The following is a 21,834-nucleotide window of genomic DNA, read 5'->3' on the forward strand; positions in this document are numbered from 1 at the left end:
CCTCCCTCTCTACCTCACACCCTGTCTCTTTCCCCCCCCTCTCCCTCCCTGTCTACCTCACACCCTCTCTCTTCCCCCCCCCCCCCCCCCCTCTGCCTCCCTGTCTACCTCACACCCTCTGTCTTTCCCCCCCTCTCCCTCCCCCCTCTCCTTATTCCCCCCATCCCTCCCTATCTCTCTTCTCTACCCCCTCCTCCCTTTCTCCCCCCATTACCCTTCCCCTCCTGCCCCCCCCCCCCCCCCCACACACACACCCTCCGCCTCTCTCTCTCTTCTCTCTGCACAGTAATTAATGTATAAATTCTACAGAACACACACAATATACTGGACAAGGAAGGACTCGACCAGGGTAAGACTTTATTGAATACTTATTAACTTCTAATCGGCACCAACACAAATATTTCTGCTACCATCACAAGTGTCGACACAGAGCAGTGTTTTCAAACCAAAGGACATGCTTTACGCCAGAGATGGAACAACAAACGCATGGCTTTACAGGCTGCAAAGGTCAAGGTCCTATATCCTTTAACGGTGATGGAAGACGGTGAATTCACATCCATCATGGCGCCACCGTTACATGCCAGGTGGTGTTTCAGGCTATCTTTTAAACTTGACCAGGTGCATGATGTAACGGGCTATGTTTCACCAAGCAGACACCGTTCAGGTAAGCCCCACCATTCTAAGGAAACCTTTCGCCATGTTCCAAGGAAGAGTCGCCATGCAGTGATCAGATCAAATGTACCACTTGCTGGTATTGCAAGGTTTTCATCTCTGAAAGCTATTTGAAAAAAAAATATCACAGACAGTATTAAAGAATGATTACATTCCTCATATGTAACGGTGTTTACCACTGCACAACCCGGAGGCAAAAAATGAAAGGATATTGAATTATATTTATGTCAATTGATCGCGATGTAGTTTCTTATCGCGAAAGTGTTACCATAAACAAGACCGGAATGAATCGAGACGCTAGGAAGAGGAGTCTGCTTCACTAATGAAACAATCCGCATAAGGGTCAAAATCAACAACAAAAAAAGAAAAATGGTAACCATGTATATGCCTCACTTTACATAGGCCAATAAATACACGCAGCTAAAACTAATAATTATGACGGATGAAACGCATCGAAACCAAGGCTAATGTGCGAGAAACTGACGAAGAAAGTGGAACAACTCGTCCAAGAAAGTTACCTCCCATGGTTCGTGTGGTTGAAAACCACAGCACTCGTTTCAAAGCCAACGCACCCACTTCAACACTTACATTTTCCGTACATAAAACACATTCGCTGTCCATAAAATACATTTGCTGTCCATTATAAACACACAAAATCTTATATCTGCTGTCCATAAAGCATCTCAGGTGTCATCGTAATCGTCACTTCAGCTCTGTTAATTAATTATTTTTAAAATCATTTCTTTTTTCTTGGTGAAACCTGAGTTATTTATTGTGATACTAAACACAGACAGGTGTGCTCTACTCCAATTGTATTGGTCAGCAAAAGGCACTTGGTGAAGTCAGTTCTAATCAACTGAAATTATCAAATACCCAAAACAGTCATGCTCAGTCAAATTCAGTCATGTACACTGCTTCCACACACAACAGAAATACGCCTTCTCTGATACTGTTAATTATTTTCTTCTCTTTGCTTAAGCAGTGCAACGCGAATTCACAGAGAATTAACTTAACGAGAACAGCCAAAGATCTACAAGTGTGAGCGTGAAAGGTTAAAATGGCGTACAGGGTTGTTTTTAGCCGATACTGTCTGGTGTCTGTCTCAAAAGCATTTATACTGAATCCCTCCCCCTCCCCTCCACCCTAATAGATATGTCAGCTATCATGAGAGGTCCATAATTGTCATTGGTCCTGTATTAAGATTCGTTTTCTCCTGAAAAATTCTCAGCTAAAACAACACTGATGCACCTGAAATGCTCGAGTGTTGAATTTAAGTTTCTACTGTGAGACCCGATAGTGCGATGTAAGTTTTAGTATTTTTCCACAATAATTATGTAAATTATCGCCTACCTTTCTTAGAGGTTCACACATCATTCGAATCAAATCAAACCGTATCATTTCGATCCAAATCAAACCATTTTGGTTTGGGAGGTTGGCGTTCAAGGGAAGTCATCCTGAAAGTGCAAAGTTCGAAAACAATCCGAGAGTGTCAAGATGAAATGGTGTGGAATATTATCGCGTGACGTCTGGTTTCGCTGCAGTCAACGATTGATTGCTGAGTCGGTTTGTTTTCTGTGGTTTCGCTGCAGACAGTCTGGGCAATACAGACTTCACAAAACGTTCAGGACCACTTGGGACCTTGCACAATTTCTTCTTTGGGGTGTGTTGAAATGATGCTGAAATTTCAGCAAACATCGGTGTCTTCTTTCTTAACCAGAGGCGTTTTCATTCAATTTTTTTTTATGAATAAATATTCAAAGATATTATTAATAAACCACTGATGAACTGCAAATCTTTGGCTGTATTCTTAATCAGAGGCGTTTTCATTCAATTAAAAAAAAAAAAAAGAACAAATATTCAAAGCTATTATTAATAAACCACTGATTAACTGCAAATCTTTGGCTGAAACATTAATTTTCAAACACATGTTCATGATGCACGCGTGCCTTAAAAGCCGTTTGTGTTCACTGGAAAGCCATTGACAGACCTTAGTCAGTCTTTATGATTATAAATCATCTCTCGATTTCTTACGCTTTTTGTGAGGGGGAAAAAATGTGTGTGTGTGTGTGTGTGTGTGAAGTGGTCCTTCATTTTTTGTGGTCAGCATATAACATGTCGGTGTTTGTCAGTGTGTCACGATATCTCTGCAGATTTTCACTTGGGACGCCCGGGCAAGGGGAAGCTAATTTTCCTTCCATTGCTTACCATGGCAGCCTTCCTCTGTCTTAGTTATTACACATTGACTGTCATCATCACCTGTGTGTGTCCATCACTATGACACATAAACTGTCATTTCACCTCTGTGTGTGTGTGTGTGTGTCAATCATTATGGCACATAGACTGTCATTATCATATGTGTGTGTCAGTCATTATGACACACAGACTGTCATTATATATGTGTGTCAGTCATTATGACACATAGACTGTCATTACCATATGTGTGTGTCAGTCATTATGGCACATAGACTGTCATTACCATATGTGTGTGTCAGTCATGATGACAATAGACTGTCACGTGTGTGTCAGTCACTATGACAATTAGACTACCATTATCACCTGTGTGTGTCAGTCATGACGACACATAGACTATCGCGTGTGCGTCAGTCATGACGACACATAGATTATCACGTGTGTGTCAGTCACTATGACAATTAGACTACCATTATCACCTGTGTGTGTCAGTCATGATGACACAACAGACTGTCACGTGTGTGTCAGTCATGATGACACATTAAGACTGTCACGTGTGTGTCAGTCATGATGACACATAGATTATCACGTGTGTGTCAGTCATGACGACACACAGACTATCGCGTGTGTGTCAGTCATGATGACACACATAGACTATCGCGTGTGTGTCAGTCATGACGACACACATAGACTGTCATCATCACACCTATCCCCCTCCACCCCCCACCATCGCTCACTGTCTCATTGTCGTCTGGACTGATCCACCAGCACGATGTTGTTCCGTTTCTTTCGTTTTTTCCGCCCTCTGCCCAGGGCAGAGAGACCGGACGCCACGTGGCCGTGTGACGTCATCACCCCTTTGACGTCATCCTCGTCATCACGGTCCCCGCCTTCTCCCTCTGACGTCAGCGCGAGGTAGAACGTAGTGTCCTCCTCGTCACGGCCTGGGCTCGTGGACCTGAGAAAACCATCGTCGTTTATTCATTTATAGTCTGTTCATCTAAGATGATGATATTAGACTAAGAGGTGTTAGGGGGAGGAAGGGGGGGGGTGGGGAGGAGGGGGTGGGGGGTGGAGGGAACCAGTGCTTTGCTATGTCAGCGTAATTCACAGGGTTTTTCGGTTTGGGTTTTATTTATTTTCATTTTATGTTTTGTTTTCTTTAGTTTATTCAGGTGTCTTTTTTTTTCTGAAATGAAAACTGAAATTAAGCCGCAAAAAAAGCAAGAAAGCACACACACACACACACACACACACACACACACACACACACACACACACACACACACACACTACATACATAAATACATACCTGCATACATACATCCATTGGGGAAATTTATGAACAAAAACTATAGGACTTAGTTTTATTTTGGTTTAGTTTATTTATGTCTGTTGGGGGGGATGGTGGGGGGGGGGGGGTGTTTTTTTATTTTTTTATAGAAAGTACATATGTTAATACGACAGGCAAACAGAGAGGGAGAGGGGGGGGGGGGGCTGCAGACAGACAGACAGACAGACAGAGGCATGCAGATTACGAAAGCCCTAGAGACTGACATGGTTGGACGCTTCTTACAGTGACAAGACTGCGATGGTTGGTGGTTCAAATTATGCATCATAATAATAATTATCATCTTCTTACGCATGCATGCATGCATCATGGTTAGATGATGGATGGATGGACATTAAAGGAGTGCTAGTGGTTGTCATTTTTTTATGACAATCATTATAATAATCTGCCCTATGCTATCTATGTGGCTGCCTCTCTGTGATCTCTCTCTTCGCACGTTACCAGATTCCAACACACCACAGACACTCTCTGTTTCACGTACCCAGAGTCCAACACACCACAAACACTATCTGTTTCACGTTCCCAGATTCCAACACACTACAGACACTCTCTTCCCACGTTCCCAGATTCCAACACACCACAGACACTCTCTTCCCACGTTCCCAGATTCCAACACACCACAGACACTCTCTTCCCACGTTCCCACATTCCAACACACCACAGACACTCTCTTCCCACGTTCCCAGATTCCAACACACCACAGACACTCTCTTCCCACGTTCCCAGATTCCAACACACCACAGACACTCTCTTCCCACGTTCCCAGATTCCAACACACCACAGACACTCTCTTCCCACGTTCCCAGATTCAGTCACACCACAACGGGCACCGAGTGGTTACAGCGTTGGACTTTTAATCTGAGGGTCCCGGGTTCGAATCTCGGTAATGGCGCCTGGTGGAGATTTTTCCAGGTCAACATAATTATGTGCAGACCTGCCTGTGCCTGAACCTCTTTCGTGTGTGTACGCACGCAGAAGATCAATTACGCACGTTAAAGATCCTGTAATCCATGTCAGCGTTCGGTGGGTCAAGGAAACAAGAACTTACCCATCATGCACACCCCCGAAAACGGAGTATGGCTGCCTACATGGGGGGGTAAAAACGGTCGTACACGTAAAAACCCACTCGTGTGCATTCAAGTGAACGTGGGAGTTGCAGCCCACGAACGAAGAAGAAGAAACACACCACAGTAGACTGTCACTCTTTGTCTCTGGCCCCTTTGAATGAGCTCCCTTCTCTTTCAACAAACGTGTGAACAGTTTTCTGTTGTAGAGATAACAAAGGTTTCTCCCTCACCTGTGTCTTCCGCTGCGTTAATTAAATCTCTGCGCTCAGCTGTTTCAGGTCTGGCCAGGAAACCAAACTTCTGCCGAAATTATAAACCCCACCCACACACCCTGGTCACACACCACCATGGCCACACACCACCACCCCGGCCACACACCACCCCGGCCACATACACCACCCCAGCCACACACACCACCACCCCACCCTCACCCCTCGGCCACACACCACCCTGGCCACACACCACACCGGCCACACACATACCCCGGCAACCCCCACGCCACACTCACCCCCCTGGCCACACACCACCACCCTGGCCACACACCACCACCCTGGCCACACACACACCTTCCTTTCTCTTCAAGGCCTGCAGTGTCTCTGTGTGTTTACATGGTTGGGTTTTTGTTGTTTGTTTGTTTTGGGGTTGTTTTTTTCCCCCTTTGTCTGCCCTTCCCGTGAGTCACAGTTCTGAATGTCAGTGTGAGGGACTGCTGTGTAAGCACACTGAGTTGTCTATGCACAGGATCTAGCACTGTATAAATACCCTTCTCTCTCAAAGGGAGTGGGGTGGAGGTGGGGGGGGGGGAGATTTAACGCACAAAAAGCATAAAACAGATTCAAAGACTATGCCTATTAATCACACACACACACACACACACACACACACACACACACACACACACACACAGAGAGAGTTTGCATGGGTTATAACTGAATGTTACTGGAAAAGGATGGAATGTCAAGGCGCTTTCAAAAAGATGTGTTTTCAGATCTGTTATAAAAGATTGAAATGAGGGAGAGTGGCGAAGATCGTGAGGTGAACTGTTCCAGACATATGGAGCTGAATGAGAAAAGGAAGAATCACCGAAGGATCGGGTTTTAACACGGGGAGCAAGTAGATTATCTGAGTTGTCTTGGGGGTTTGAATGACGTCTCTCAGATACTGAGAGACAGCACCCTAAATTGAGTTGAAGGTACGAGTTGCGACTTTCTTCCTCTTCTTACTATAATGATAATTATCATTATTACTATTATCAGTATCATTAATACTATTTCCTGAATCACTGACATCTTCATCATTCGCAATGGACTTCCATCCTGACATCATGATGGTGATGGTGATGATGATGATGACGAGGACAATGATGATGATGACAACAACTATGATGATGATTATGACGGCAATGATGCTACCTTGAAATGCTGTGTTTCCGCTCCTCTTCTTCTTTTTCTTCTTGTCGTCGTCGTGATCGTCGTCGTCGACGGGAGGACGACCGGCTCTTGGAACGTCGCTGCGTCGGAGAGGGCGGGGCCAAGAGAGGTGACGTCACTGCAGACTGCTCCTGACCACGCCCGCTGCTTCTGTCGCTTGGGAGCCAGGCTCCGCCCCTTTCAGAAGTAGGCGTGGCTTCTTGGACCTGAGCAGTAGTTTCCAGAGACAGATGGATCGAAGGGAGGGAGGGGGGAGGAGCAACAACAGCAAGACTGGAGTCTATGGAGGACTCGGCACCACCACTGTTCTCTCCCTCACTCCCAGAGCTTGTCTGTTTCTTTCTCCTCTTTTTCGAGACGGCATCGGAGTGGACAGTTTCCAGCGTTTGGTAGGTGTCAATCATCGAAGAAGGCGGGGCTATTGCCACAGGCGGGGCTTCAGCAACAGGGGCCGGGGCCACAGTGTCTGAGGCGCTAGCAAAGAGGAGGGAATCGTCAACAGAAGAGCTGGCAGATAATTCTTGCTGAGGTTTTGGCTGTTCGCCCATACCCACGATTTCCGAATCTGAGTCTTCTGCTGTGACAACCTTTTGAGGACTTTCAGACCATGCAGCTGGTTCTCCGATAAACTGTGTTGCTGAGTCATCCTGGTCCTGGTGCCTTTTCTTTTTCTTCCTCCTCTTCCGCTTTTTCTTCGGTGAACCCTCTGTTTCGTCATCATGTAGCTGGGCTACGTCATCAGTTGTTTCTGTGGAGATCTTGTGGTTGTCGTCTGCAGTGTCAGGGGAGATGCTTGCTTCAGCTTCTTCACTCTTCTTTGTTCTCTTTGTCCTCTTCCTCGGGCTGATTCCTTGTGCTGCACTGATGACTGGCCACGCCTCCTCAGGATCGTCTTCGATTTCAAGCCACGGCTTTGACGTCACGTTGTCGTTTGCGTCATCAGCCGACGTCACGATGGTGTCTACGGCATCATCAGGAGCTGTTTCCTCTTTGGATTTGTCTTTCTTCTTTTTCTTCTTCTTTCTCCTCCGTTTGCTCGCTTCGTCTGGGATGTCTGGTTCACTTGTCAGGCTGTCCCCAACTTGTGTGCGCGGTTTGGGTTCAGTTCCGACACTGAGGTCGGTTGTCATGGCGTCTGTGGCCTGGTCCATGCACACCTCACTGACTGGTGATGAAGTGAACAGCTGGCACGTCGCAGTGACAAGGCTCAGCTCAGTTTCTTGCTGTGGTGGAGTTTCTTCTTGCTGTGTTTGAGAACTCAGGGTCTGCACTTCTGCTATTGCTGCAGCTGTTGCTGTTGTTGCTGCTTTGTCTTCTTCCTCTGCTGGTTTGTATGTATCTTGTGTGCAGAGTTCTTCGTCATGCTCTTCTGCAGACCCTGAATCGTCTCTGGTAGATGTATGTTCTTCTGCAGACCCTGAATCGTCTCCGGTAGATGTATGCTCTTCTGCAGACACTGAACTGTCTCTGGTAGATGTACGTTCTTCTTCAGACCCTGAATCGTCTCTGGTAGATGTATGTTCTTCTGCAGACCCTGAATCGTCTCCGGTAGATGTGTGCTTTTCTGCAGACTCTGAATCGTCTCCGGTAGATGTATGTTCTTCTGCAGACCCTGAATCGTTTATGGTAGATATATGCTCTTCTGCAGACCCTGAATCGTCTCTGGTAGATGTATGTTCTTCTGCAGACCCTGAATCGTCTCCAGTAGATGTATTATGCTCTTCTGCAGACCCTGAATTGTCTCTGGTAGATGTATGCTCTTCTGCAGACTCTGAATCGTCTCTGGTAGATGTATGCTCCGTTGTGAAATTGTTCATCATTCCTGTGGCTGTGGACTCTGGAGGTGTATTCTCTGTGTTGGTCATGTCACTGATGACCTGTTCTTCACTGATGACTTCAATGGTGACTCGTTCTTCAGAGGCTGCTCCTGGCTGGCATTCTTCCTCAGGTGTTGATTCTTGTGCTGCACTTTGAACGGGGGCCTGTTCTCTGTTTCTGATGGGCAGTTCTCCACTTGTCCTTTCAGGTCCTGGGGCGGTGGGATCATCGGCTGCATCGCCTCCCTTGTCCAATGCCCAGCCTTGAGCGTCCTGGAACATCTCAAAGTGGTCAACATCGACCAGGTCGTCATCACTCTCTGAGGAGTTGATGATGTCGTACTCTGCCATGTCCAGGTCGTCTGACTCTGAGTCACTTGCCCTTTCTCCAGCTCTGAGGACTGCTGTGGCAGCTGCCTTTTGCGCTGTTTCCTCCGTGTCAACATTTGATAAACGTGATGATGCTTCTGCGCTGCTTTCTTGATCGCTGTTTGCTGTTTGTGGTGGGAAGTCTTCTGTCCTGTCGTCTTGTACAGAAGTGTGGTATTTGTGACGGGGCTTCTCTCCACAGCCGTCCCTGTCTTCAGCACTCATTGATGTTATTTCGTGTCCACCAAGGTCTTCGTCGTCTTGACACGCTGCTTCCAGCGCTTCAAACTCCAGGTCTTCTTCATCCACGGAAATTGACGATGAAGAAACTGACTCGCGTTGGTCTTTTTCCGTGCCTTCTTGTAGAGCCGACAGAAGCCAGGCTTGCTGTCTCTCTGTCATTGGGGGTGCAGATGTCATGGTGTTGTGGCTGAGATCAGCACTGTCGCTTTGAGGAAGGAAATCAACTGACGGACACCCGCCAGTGTTTTCCAAGGATTCCTGGAGAGTGTGTGAGGACAGCAGCTGTGACTCGTGATGGCGGTGCACGTGCACGCCAAAGTGGTCAGGGTCGTATCCACTGAGCCAGGAGGGGTCAGAGGTGAGGGGGCAGGTAAAGTTCATGTCCTCGCTCCCTGCATTCCTCAGGCGTTGTGCAGTGTCCTCCTCCTCCTCCTCCTCACTGTCAGTCAGGTCATCTCCGGCACATGCCTCACCAGCCCTGGCACTGTCCACCCACAGATGCATGAAGGAACGCTCCGATATGGGCGTGGCAGATGTGATCACCACTTCCGGCGGCTTCTTCTCCAGGTCAAGGCCGAACACAGGGTCAAGGTCAGAGGCAGGGTCGTGAGCCAAGATGGGGTCAGCGGTATGGGGAGGAGCCACAGGCTGCTGACAGTGTGCTGTGGGTGGGCCATCTCTGTCAAGGTCACTGAGATGTTCGTGCGCAGAGAAATACAGGCTGCACTCTGCGTCTGGTCCTCTTGCACACAGGTCTGGAGCAGACTCTGTGAAGTCAACCTGTTCCTGCGTGCAGATGGCTGATTCAAAGACCTCACTGAAGCCAAAGTCTGCTCTGTGGGCTGAAGCAGCGGTGCTCATCTCGCGGTCCACTGCTTTTGATTTTTCTGAAGAATCAGTGCCAGTGACGTTGTCAGTCTCTGTGACAAGCATGTGGACATCTTTCTCTTTTTCTTCTTCAGAAGATTTGTCGTCGCAGGTAGTGTCTCCTTTTCCAGCTTCGAGCGAGGCTGGTGTGCAGGCAGCCTCACCATGAGCATTTGTGTCCACTTCACTGTGTTCGCTGTGCACGTCATCGTCATCATCCATTTGGGCGTGGTCATCATCCACGTGGGCGTGGTCATCATCCATTTGGGCGTGGTCATCATCCACGTGGGCGTGGTCATCATCCATTTGGGCGTGGTCATCCACGTGGGCGTGGTCATCATCCATTTGGGCGTGGTCATCATCCACGTGGGCGTGGTCATCATCCACGTGGGCGTCGTCGTCATCCATGTCCTCAAGCGCCACCTCCACCTCTGCCATGAAGACAATCTCGTGTGTGAGCGCCGTGGCCACCTCCTCTGTCAGCATGGAGGCGAACTCTGGCGTGTGGAAGTCAGAGCTGGGGTCTTCACAATCTGAGGAACCCTCCCACTCCTGTCCATCATCCAGATCACCTGTGGAAAGTTCTGCAGCTGCTTCTGCCAAAGGCGGGTGTTGTGCTGGTTCTGATTCCGAGCATGCAGCTGATTGTTGTGGTGACGTTTGGTGTGATGCCGGTGACACAACTGGTTGTTCTGTAGGTTCAAAGACTGACCTTTCACCTGACACCACTGAAGAATCTTGCAAACGTCCTGAGACTGAAGGCTCGCGTGTTGGTTCTGGGATACGTGAAGGGCTTGAGACACGCTCCTGACCTGGTTCTGAGAAGCTTTCAGATAAGATTTCTGACGCTGAAGACACCATTACACGTGCCCCTTTCTCCTGATCCTGTGGGTCTTCAGTAGGGCTGCTCACCTCCACGCCGTGGATACCTTCACTTTCCAAAACCTCGTTCACTACATTCTCTGCGATCCGTGCTGCATAGAAATCGTAGGGAGCTGTTCCTCTGGAGACAAACTTTTCCCCTTGGTCAACACAGGCGTCAGATCTCTGGATACCTTCTTGGTTGTCTTGGCAGGTCTTGGAGTGTGACTGTTGTGAACCGTGTTCAGATTCTGGTCCGTCTTCTTCAGTGACTTCGTTTGTGTCAGGGCTGGAGTCACCAGGGGTCTTATCCTCCGGTGAAGGTTTGGCAGCAGTGGATGTCCTGTCAGAATGGTGCATGGAAAGATCTGCAGAACCACTGACAGCTGGTGGAGACTCATCATCATCATCTGACTCACGTTTGTCTTTGAAATGGTCTTCTTCTTCTTCTTCTTCTTCTTCTTCCTCCTCCTCCTCCTCCTCCTGCTCTTCTTCTTCCCATTTTCCATCTTCTCCTCGTGATTTTCCGTGTTCATTATTCTTTATTTCTTCACCAAATGCTTGCTGGAATGATTCTCTGAAGGCAAGGTCTGTGTCACCTGCCTTCTGCCCAGATGATGTCAGAGATTCCTCCAGTGCTGGGTCTTCAGACAGGAGGTGTGCAGTGTCTGGGTCCTCTGAAGACACTGCAGCAGATTCCTCCAGTGCTGGGTCTCCAGAAAGGTGTGCAGTGTCTGGGTCCTCTGAAGACATTGCAGCAGATTCCTCCAGTGCTGGGTCTCCAGAAAGGAGGTGTGCAGTGTCTGGGTCCTCTGAAGACACTGCAGCAGATTCCTCCAGTGCTGGCTCTTCAGACAGGAGAGCTGGTTTCTGTAAAGACTCCTGCTGGACTTGTTCATCAAAGACAACGCCCTCAGGCGCCGTAACTACCCATGACATGGCTTCAGTCTCGGCCACAGTGACGTCATGTGAAGTGACGTCAGTAAAACCTGTCAGTCCAGCGACGGTGCCTTCACTATCTCCTCCAGGTGCCTGGAAGGTGGGGGAGAAGGCAGGACCGATGGACATCGTTGTGTCTTCTGCAGCCGCCTCCCCTGGACACTGACTGTAACGGTCAGCACCGTCTCCCCTGGCTTGCGGTGGTGGAGGGCGTTGATCTTCTTCTTCCTGCGCCCGTGTGGCGGCCGGGGACTGTGGGAACACGTAGCGGTAGCGGGCGGGCTCCTCCCCTCTGTCGATGAAGTACAGGGTCTCCAGCCTGAACAAAAGGGCCGCTTCGGGGTCCTCAGCATGGGACTGGAAAGGCGAAGGTCCGTGTCTCGCTTCTGTCGCCCTCTCTCGGGCGTGCGTGTCGTCATAGCGCGTGACCAGTTCCCTCTCAGACGTCACGGCTGACGTGCCCGGGGTGTGTCTCAGGGGAAGCAAATGAAGGTCTTCGTGTGGCGGCAGGGACTGCAGAGCTGTTCCCCGTCCGTCCTCTGTGGCTGTCGTGGCCAGAGCTGAGGGTGTGATGGGTTCTGACAGCGAAGTGGCCAGACTGGGAATGGAAGAGAGGCTGTCGTCTCTTTCTCGGTGAGGGTCATGTGCCTCATCATTATCATCATCGTCGTCATAATCATCATCATCGTCATAATCATGATCATCATCAGCAGCAGCAGCATGGCGTGCTGGAAACCAGTGGTGACGCCTGTCACTGGAAGCCCAGTGCACACTGCCTGTTCCCTGCTGTTGGGATGAGAGTGCTTGCTGGTCGTCACATGGTGACGTCGTTCGCAACGTCAGGAAACACAGGTCCTGTAAGGTAGGTATCCGTGTGACGTCAGCACAGGCCGAATCTCTTTTCTCGTCCTCTGAGAAACTGCTCTTTGCTGCGGTGGTCTCCAATGCGGTGCAGGTTCGTTCAAGGGGCGTGACGTCACTTGATGCACTGGTTACAACTTCCATTGTTTTTGATTTTCCTTCAAAAATGTCAAAGCTGTCTTCTGCTTCTTGATTGGGCGTCATGGGCGTGTCCACCGTTTCTGGTTTTTGTTCAGAGGACGCGGCTTCGGGGTGATCGTATTTCCCTTCTGTAGACGTTTGCCATCTTTCTGAAGGAGCTCCTTGCGGGAGCTCTTTTTCTTGAGCTGAAAGGCTGTCTTGGTATTTTTCTCTGCTTTCTGACGTTGTCGGTATTTCTAAATGCTCTGACCCTTTTTCTGTGTCTCTTTCTTCAGGAAATGCTAATTCTTCAGTTTCTGGGACTTTTCCGTCCTCCTCAGAAGATTCTAGTTCTCCTGGAGGTTGTACATTTTGGGCATACACGCATTCCGTCCCTTGTGAGAAACAGGTTTCTTCCGGAAGGTCCTGGCGATGGTGCAGCTCTGGTGCATGCTGGGTCTCTGCAGCTTCTGGCTCTGTGGGCAGAAACGCTCCATCCGAAAACTGTTCAGGGTGCCACCTCGGCGAAACCTCGTCAGGCGAGGGTTCCAGTTCTCCACCCGGACCTTCGTCAAACCGGGTGTCCGGGTGGGTGAAGAGAATGACGACGTCACCCGCTCCGTCCCTGGAGGTCGGCGGTGGGTCAGGAAGCGCCGCGGTCTTTGGTTCCCCCGGGGCTGACGCGGTCTCATCCTCCGAACCCCCCACGGGGGCGGCGCCCCCAGGGGCGGTGTGCAGGGCGGGGGGCACTGACCCCGCAGGGCCCGGTCCGGCCACGCGCTGGAAGCCCTCGCGCGCGCGGGTCACGTGGAAGAGGTGCTGGAGGTCCTCCTCCGCTCGTCGCTCCAACCCCCGCCCCTCCGTGACGTCAGTGGGGGCTGGGTGAGGGAGAGGCTGGGCATCGTCGCTTGGGTATCTGGTGGGAAATCAGAGGGAATATGAATATCTTGATACATATCATTTATTGTTTAGGATTTGTGATATGTATGTATGTATGTATGTGTGTGTATATATATCTATATACACATATATATATATAATTATATATATATATATATATATATATATATATGTGTGTGTGTATCTGTGTGTGTGTGTGTGTGCGTGTGTGTGCGTGTGTGTGTGTGTGCGTGTGTGTGTATCTGTGTGTGTGTGTGTGTGTGTATCTGTGCGTGTGTGCGACACAAAACACGATCCAACATCAAGAACAGCAACAATAAAATATATTTTAAAAATCCGTCACTACAAACTAATAACAGCAAACAACATTACAACAAAAAAACAAAAAACCCAATATAAAACAACACAATACGATACAGTACAAAACGAAACAGTACAATACAATACAATCTAACCCAATACAATACAATAGAATACAACACAATACTATGCAGTACTGTACAATACAACACAATACTCTTAATACATCACGCGGGAATTACTATTCTTTTTTCTTTTTCTTTTTTTGACAATGTATCAAATTATATGGAGGCACTACGGCTGAGCGGGCGAGGCATGTGACTTGTTGTGCAGTATTCCCCAGTGGCCAGGGTTCAAATCTCCATTTCGCCATCGTGTTGTGTCTTTGGGGAAAGGCATTTTTCTCCGAGTTTCCTCGCTCCACCAAGATATGAATGGGTACCTGACTGGGTACCTGACTGGGTACCTGACGTGGCTGGGGAAGGTTATAACGGTGGAAGGAGAGGACTGGGCCCCGCCTTCCTGTGATGAGCCCTGGACACAGTGGGTATGGATTCGCTGACCATATGGCCTAAACTCTCTCCATACGAACGGCGAAAGAGACGACGTTAACAGCGTTTCAACCCAGTTACCATCATCAAAATATTGCAAAAGGAAGGCTCTTATACTGAAGAGGTGAATGTTGACAAAGAATACCACAATTCTGACGACGGAAGCTAAAGGTTGGGTCATTCAGACACCCACTGGACATCCGAGGGGTTTGTGTAGAGGAGAAGAGAGGACTGGCCGTACTGAGTGAGTTAAAAGGCTGTGGAACCTTTGCCCTTTCTGTTTTTATAACACACACACACACACACACACACACACACACACACAATATATATATATATATATATATATATATATATATATATATATATGAAATATCATATATCACACACATCACGCCACACCACCACACAACTTACAAAGCGTACGCATTATTATCACCAAAATCAATCAGTCAACTGACCAACTGATAAACAAGAACAAGTAACTCACTCTGATGAAATGCCTTGTCTCCCTTCTTCTCTCCCTGATACTGTAGGACTTGCTTCCCCTGCCCCTGACTTTCCCTGTGGAAAAAAAAATCAGAGATGTTGAATCGTGTCAAGGTCTTTGACAGATCATTGATCATGGGTTTGAGGCGTTATGAGCATCAGCATCATCATCATCATCACCATCATCATTATCATCATCATCATCATCAGCAGCAGCAGCAGCAGCAGCAGCAGCAACAGCAGCAGCAGCATGGAAGTCCACAGGTGACGATGAAGACGTCAGTGACTCCAGAGATGAGGACGCCGCCCAAAGGAAGAAGTACAAATGTGGCCACACTGTGGACAGGCAACAGCAGATGAAAGGTCTCGTCTGCTCTCCGTGTGGGCTTGATGCTTCTGGTCCAGGTCCTGAAGTCGCCTCTCCTCAAACGCCAGAACTCCCTTTGTGGACAGCCAGTGACCAAGCGCTGCGGTCAGTGGCAGAGGGTTTCCCACACGAGGATGGGAATGCTGCAGGCCCGAGGGAAGCTTCCAGGAAGTCCTTGAAGCGTTCCAGTGGTCTTCCCATGTTTCTGGCCCCAGCAGCCAGCTTGAAGAAGAACACTATCTTTGGCAATCTCGCGTCGTCATTCGGACAACACGTCCAACCCACCGAGGCTGGGATCTGAGGGTGAAAGTCAAGAAGATAGGGAAACACGGTAAGGGTTCTTTCAACAAACAGACGTACCGCAGTGTGTAGTTAACTCTTCTCCTCGGACAATTCCATGTGTTGACAGTTTTAATTATCCCCCGTTACCTCCACGTCACAAGATGGCTCCCTGCTCATAAGTACCCCAGGGAGCAGCTTTGTGGGGTGGGGTGGGGAGCGGGGTGAGGGGGGGTGAGGGGGGAGTTGTGTGTGGGGGGGGGTGTGACATTGCATGACGTCACTCCTCCCGGCCCTCCTCTCTCTCTCTTTCGCGCATGATCAGTCACTCACGTATCATTATACGCACAAGCACGCACATATTCACACATAGTGCACCCACACACACGCACGTATGTACCTATACTGGTTCACACACTCATTTATCTGCCTTTTGGTCATGTCTACGTCTCAAACAAAATGCTTCCCCCATTAAAACATATAGATAGGCAGCACATCTCTTCTTTCTTTCTCTGTCTCTCTTTCTCTGTGTGTCTCTGTCTCTCTTTCTGTGTGTGTGTATGTGTGTGTCTCTCCCTGTCTCTCTTTCTGTGTGTGTCTCTGTCTCTGTCTCTCTCTGTCTCTCTTTGTCTCTCTGTCAACCACAAGCCACACCCACTCTGTCAGCCAACCACAAGCCACACCCACCCACCCCTGTCGGCCAACCACAAGCCACACCGACCCACCCTTATCAGTCAATCACAAGCCACACCCACCCTGTACGCCAACCACAAGCCACGCCCACCCACCCAGTCAGCCAGTCTCTGCCCCTGCAGGTGGTCAGCCATCTTGTGGGAGAGGACATCAACGGCCTTGTCGAGGTCCAGTCCTGGTGTGTCCGGAGCACAGCCCAGTGGCTGTGACGGTGTCTGGACCAAGTGATGGACAGTGGTCATGTGTGGTGCATGCTCTTCTCCCATGGGGTCCTTCCAGTCTGCACACACACAGTCATAATGATCATGGTAATAATGAGAAGAAGAAGAAGAGTGAGAAGAAGAAGAATGAGAAGAAGAAGAAGAAGAAGAAGAATAGGTAATAGTGATAATTATATATATATAATAGTGATACTCCTGTGACTACTACTACTGCTACTATTAATGATAATAAAAGAAGAAATAGACGACGACGATGACGAAGAAGAAGAATGGTAATAGTAATATGATAATTATAATAGTGATAATGATAATGATAATAATAATGAGAAGATGAAGAAGAAGAATGATAACATAATTTGTGTTTCGCCCTTTCCCTCTAAAAGCCTGAACCGGACTATAAATGGCGGGCGATTTGAATCAAGCCAGTTTCTCACCAGAGTCTGACACTGTGACGTCGGTGAAGGTTTATTCAAAATAAAAGCCTAATAAAGCTACGGTTTGGCTTCATTTATGGCAGAGAGCGAGATTTGCCTAGCAGCTTCCAATCTAGACCTGAATTGACTTTGGAAAGTACAAAATGTGTCAGCTACACGTAATACAAAATTTGAATGCAGAGAAAAGGGGCGGAGCTAGAGCCGTTTGTGTTTGCGCTAGACGTGTCTGTCAGATAAAAATAGCACCAGCACGTGGTACTGTCCGGTGAGAATTGGAAAGCATGCAGACAGCCCCTCGACGTTGGCAACCGTAAACGACCACATTGTTTGTAAAACATGCAAACGGAGAGAAATATGACGATCTACTAACCTACCGGACACGTGCTCGCGCTTTTTATAGATAAACTCCGCCCCTTTCCCTTTTATGGATAGGCTCTAGTGCGCATGCGCAACCGAAACCTTGCTCTCGGGAGTTAAGACTTAAAGAGCTCATGGCGCTTTACATGAAAGAATAGGTTTTAAATTACATAAACCACTCAGACCTCTCTCTCTCTCTCTGTCTCTCTCTCTTCTTTCTTCTTCTCTTTCTAAGTTTTATTTGTGCATGTACTTATGTTGCTAATCTTTTTTGTGTGACATAATTTGAAATTTATTCAGGCTTTTGTATTGAGTATTTATTTTCCCCTTTCATGAGGGCAGGATGAAAACAAGCCATTTGTACTTATTTCTTTTTTCCATCGATAAAAAAAAAGAAGAAAGATTCGTTCGTTCTCTGTCTCTGCCTATCTCTCTCTGCTACATACAAAGTTGAGTTAAAATGTATGGGGCAACTTGTAGAAATAAGAGCCTTTGAAAAGATTAGCTTCAATGAAGGTCCAGAGACAGAGACCAGTCAGACTGAACAGATTAAACGAGGAAGGTTGTTCCATATTCTTAGTCAGTTCTGATTCTCCCCTGTCCCTGTTTGGGAAAACTGTAAGGAAGAGCAGAACAGTGACATTGCGTGTGTGTGTGTGTGTGTGTGTGTGTGTGTGCCCAAGTGCGTGTTGGTGTGGGTGTGTGATCGTTGCCTTTAAGCATGTGTCGTGTACGTAAATGTGATGACGATTGTTAATATAGGGCGTGTGTGAGGTCAACACACAGTATTATGGGGGGGGGAGAGAAAGAGAGAGAGATAGAGAGAGTGTGTGTGTGCGTGCTTTGACGAAACTTGAATATGTTTTATGCATATGTATATAAAAAAAAAATTGTGTTCTGCATTAAACTTTGAAATAGCTTGTTTTGTTATATATCATGCATCTTTTAGCGCTTCGGTTTTTTTTTGGGGGGGGGGGGGGGGGGGGGGCGTTGGGGGGGGGGGGGGGGGGGAGAGTTTCAAATGACGACTTTGCACGTCGTCACACTGGTGGCGATGCCGAGTTGGGGAAGTCTGGGTAATTTGAGCGCGTTGTTTAACTGGGCGGATACCATTCTGAGAAAAGTACGGCCCAGTACGTTTAGATTTCTTGCCAATTTACATCGTCAGCAAGCATTACATCCCTTGCACAACGATCATGGACGCACGGAAGAGAATGCGCTGACGGTAAGCTCTTCAAACATTTTGTCCGAAACCTGCAACTTTACATTCCCATTATTCACCAGTGTATGTGTACTAAACGAAAAGGAGCCACCTCTTTGACATTAGCGGGTTGGTGATAGGAAGGGTAGTGTGGTAACGTGGGCCGGTGTCCTTGTATTTAGTGTATCGCTGAATTGTGTTGTTGACAACATTCAAGATCTGTGTTGGGGGTCAGTGTGTAGAATATCTATAACAGGAGCGCATAACTCTCCAGAGGACGGCATTCACTCTGTCGTTGATTCATTTAACCACCACGCCCTTGCCGCTTGCGTAATCATAATTAAAGAACTTATTCTTTCTTCTTATGCAGTATAATCTAGTCCGCGTGTTTTGTTATTAGATCTGCCGATTCTTTTACTTTCCTTACTTTAAGGGAGATCTAGGCATGCATCTATGAAAACGCTGTCATGAATGCTGTGTCATGTCATGCACCTCTTGTTTTTCGCAAAGGAGGCCCAGACTTACCTCCCATGAGTGTTATTCTGATGCTGACAAGCAAACGCAAAGACGTTTCGACATAAAACATGTCAAATAATGTTTGCTGAACACTGAGAATGTTGCAATAACTGAAGATGTTTCTCCACTACTGCACGATACAACTGAATTTACACTCGTTGAAATACAGACGCTATAGGGGAGATAATAGAGTTTTCAAGATCATAAACAAAATTGATGACATTGACACTAACACTTTTTTTTTCTCAACTAACAAATCTGATATAAGCAGAAGTTCAAATACTAATTTGTATACACATTTTTGTAGGACAAATGTTCGCAAATCATCCTTCAGCATCAGAGGTGTTAAAGGATGGAATGCACTATTAAATGTAACAAAATCAGCTAACACTATAACCTACTTCAAAAATCTTCTGGATAACGACTCTGGATCATTAGCTCAGAAATATGAACACTATAACCTACTTCAAAAATCTTCTGGATAACGACTCTGGATCATTAGCTCAGAAATATGATTTTGACAATTAATTGATAGACAAATTAGTATGCAGATGCAAACCCCAAAATACATATTTCAAGAAGGGACGTGGAAAAGCCGTAAGGCTTATTATAATCCCAACTTCTGTATCTGTGTCTGTATCTGTATCTGTTATGCGCAGTCAAGCATGGAACTTCCCATCATGCAGTTGTTTCTGTGAAATTGGATGATCTTATATTTGATTTATGGCATAACATTTTACAGGACCCTGCAAGGAATTTCAGGTCATAAAGGGTTTGATGTCGGTTCATTTTTTATGTGTATAATTTTGAACTTAAGCTTTTCTTCTTCTTGTTTTTACTTGACACTTGAGTCTATATTTGACTGCCATGATTTTGTCTCCACGATTTGAAATTAGATCTATTAAACAAAACAGATTATTATCAAATTACCTGCCGCTGTGAATTATTTTTTTCGTCTGTCCTGATTGTGATAGTTAAATTTTGAATGTGAAGGTGCAGTAAGGTTCAGAATTAAATTTTTTATATTTTTTATTGAAGCTTATTAACAATGAATCAGTGGACCATTATGGCAGTTCTGGATGTTGTGAAATAGTAAGTGAGAGTGCATTTGTGAGAATATATTGGCGGTGAAGAGACTTAGTTACGTTATTCTATGCATCAGACGGTTTCCTTGGCTGGATCCGATGCAAAATCAACCAGGAGCAAATCTACCGCCTAGACGGAGAACACCAGTCATCGGAAACATGTATGCCCCCAGACAACCCTGGACCACTGTCAGCGAGCTGGGATCCACAGTGACCCTGTCCTTGTTTCTACTATCGGTTGGTCTTATTAGTGACAGAGTGACTCAGTGACACGGTGCAGGCCAGTGTCAGTTCTTTTCTGTTCTCACAACAGGCTTCATGTCTGCTGATTTTTGTTGTTGTTTTTTGTTTTTTACGTTGGGAACATTTTGAAGGAACCGGCACCTGTAGTGCAAAAAACTGTTAACATGAAATTAATAATGATGATGATGATCATCATCATAATAATAATAATAATAGTTGAGTGAGTATTTGTATTTATGCTTTGATACGTAATTGAGACTCATACTCTTGTGTTTTGTTATAATTGTCTGTTTATTTTATTCCGTTCATAATAGTTTATTTATTGTTATCCACATAACATTCTGACAGTTGTATCCTACTGTGGGGTGATTCATGTGAAGTCTAGCTTTCATTCCACAGGGGACTGAGATTAGATCTCTGAGCGAGTAGAGAAATTGAAGGGGAAAATGAAGTCCAGTGGATACTTTGTTTTGAATACTGTTGCTGTTATTATTCACGGCCTGTATCATGTTTTGTGTCAGTCTGTAGTGAACTTAACTTCCGGGTTCATATCTTTAGGGCTGTGTTTATCTGCCAGCAGACACATGTCCGTGTTGGTGGGTGGGTGCGTGTAGGGCATATTTTGTGGGGCTTGGTGTGCTTGTTCGTGATTGCAATCTGTAGTATTGCCTTGGTCAGTTGGTGTGCTTGTTCGTGATTGAAATCTGTAGTATTGCCCTGGTCAGTTGGTGTGCTTGTTCGTGATTGCAATCTGTAGTATTGCCTTGGTCAGTTAATGTGCTTGTTCGTGATTGAAATCTGTAGTATTGCCTTGGTCAGTTGGTGTGCTTGTTCGTGATTGCAATCTGTAGTATTGCCCTGGTCAGTTGGTGTGCTTGTTCGTGATTGCAATCTGTAGTATTGCCTTGGTCAGTTGGTGTGCTTGTTCGTGATTGCAATCTGTAGTATTGCCCTGGTCAGTTGGTGTGCTTGTTCGTGATTGCAATCTGTTGCCCTGGTCAGTTGGTGTGCTTGTTCGTGATTGCAATCTGTAGTATTGCCCTGGTCAGTTGGTGTGCTTGTTCATGATTGCAATCTGTAGTATTGCCCTGGTCAGTTGGTGTGCTTGTTCATGATTGCAATCTGTAGTATTGCCTTGGTCAGTTGGTGTGCTTGTTCGTGATTGCAATCTGTAGTATTCCCTTGGTCAGTTGGTGTGCTTGTTCGTGATTGCAATCTGTAGTATTGCCCTGGTCAGTTGGTGTGCTTGTTCATGATTGCAATCTGTAGTATTGCCCTGGTCAGTTGGTGTGCTTGTTCATGATTGCAATCTGTAGTATTGCCCTGGTCAGTTGGTGTGCTTGTTCGTGATTGCAATCTGTTGCCCTGGTCAGTTGGTGTGCTTGTTCGTGATTGCAATCTGTAGTATTGC

The 21,834-nt window shown here is 46.9% G+C and overlaps 1 protein-coding gene across 1 annotated transcript in view; it reads right to left on the reverse strand.

Moving 5' to 3' along the window:
* Positions 1-337: 337 nt before the first annotated feature.
* LOC143278032 (uncharacterized) overlaps positions 338-21,834 on the reverse strand; it is a 106,104-nt gene continuing 84,607 nt past the window's right edge. The window contains exons 16-19 of the mRNA XM_076583044.1: positions 16,462-16,646; positions 15,029-15,102; positions 6,693-13,703; positions 338-3,820 (exon numbers count right to left, since the gene is read on the reverse strand). Coding sequence (XP_076439159.1) covers positions 3,604-3,820; positions 6,693-13,703; positions 15,029-15,102; positions 16,462-16,646 — 7,487 coding nt within the window. The 3' untranslated portion in view covers positions 338-3,603. The remainder of the gene's footprint in view (positions 3,821-6,692; positions 13,704-15,028; positions 15,103-16,461; positions 16,647-21,834) is intronic.

This window comes from Babylonia areolata, chromosome 35 (genome assembly GCF_041734735.1).
Source record: "Babylonia areolata isolate BAREFJ2019XMU chromosome 35, ASM4173473v1, whole genome shotgun sequence".
NCBI classification, from domain to species: Eukaryota; Metazoa; Mollusca; class Gastropoda; order Neogastropoda; family Buccinidae; genus Babylonia; species Babylonia areolata.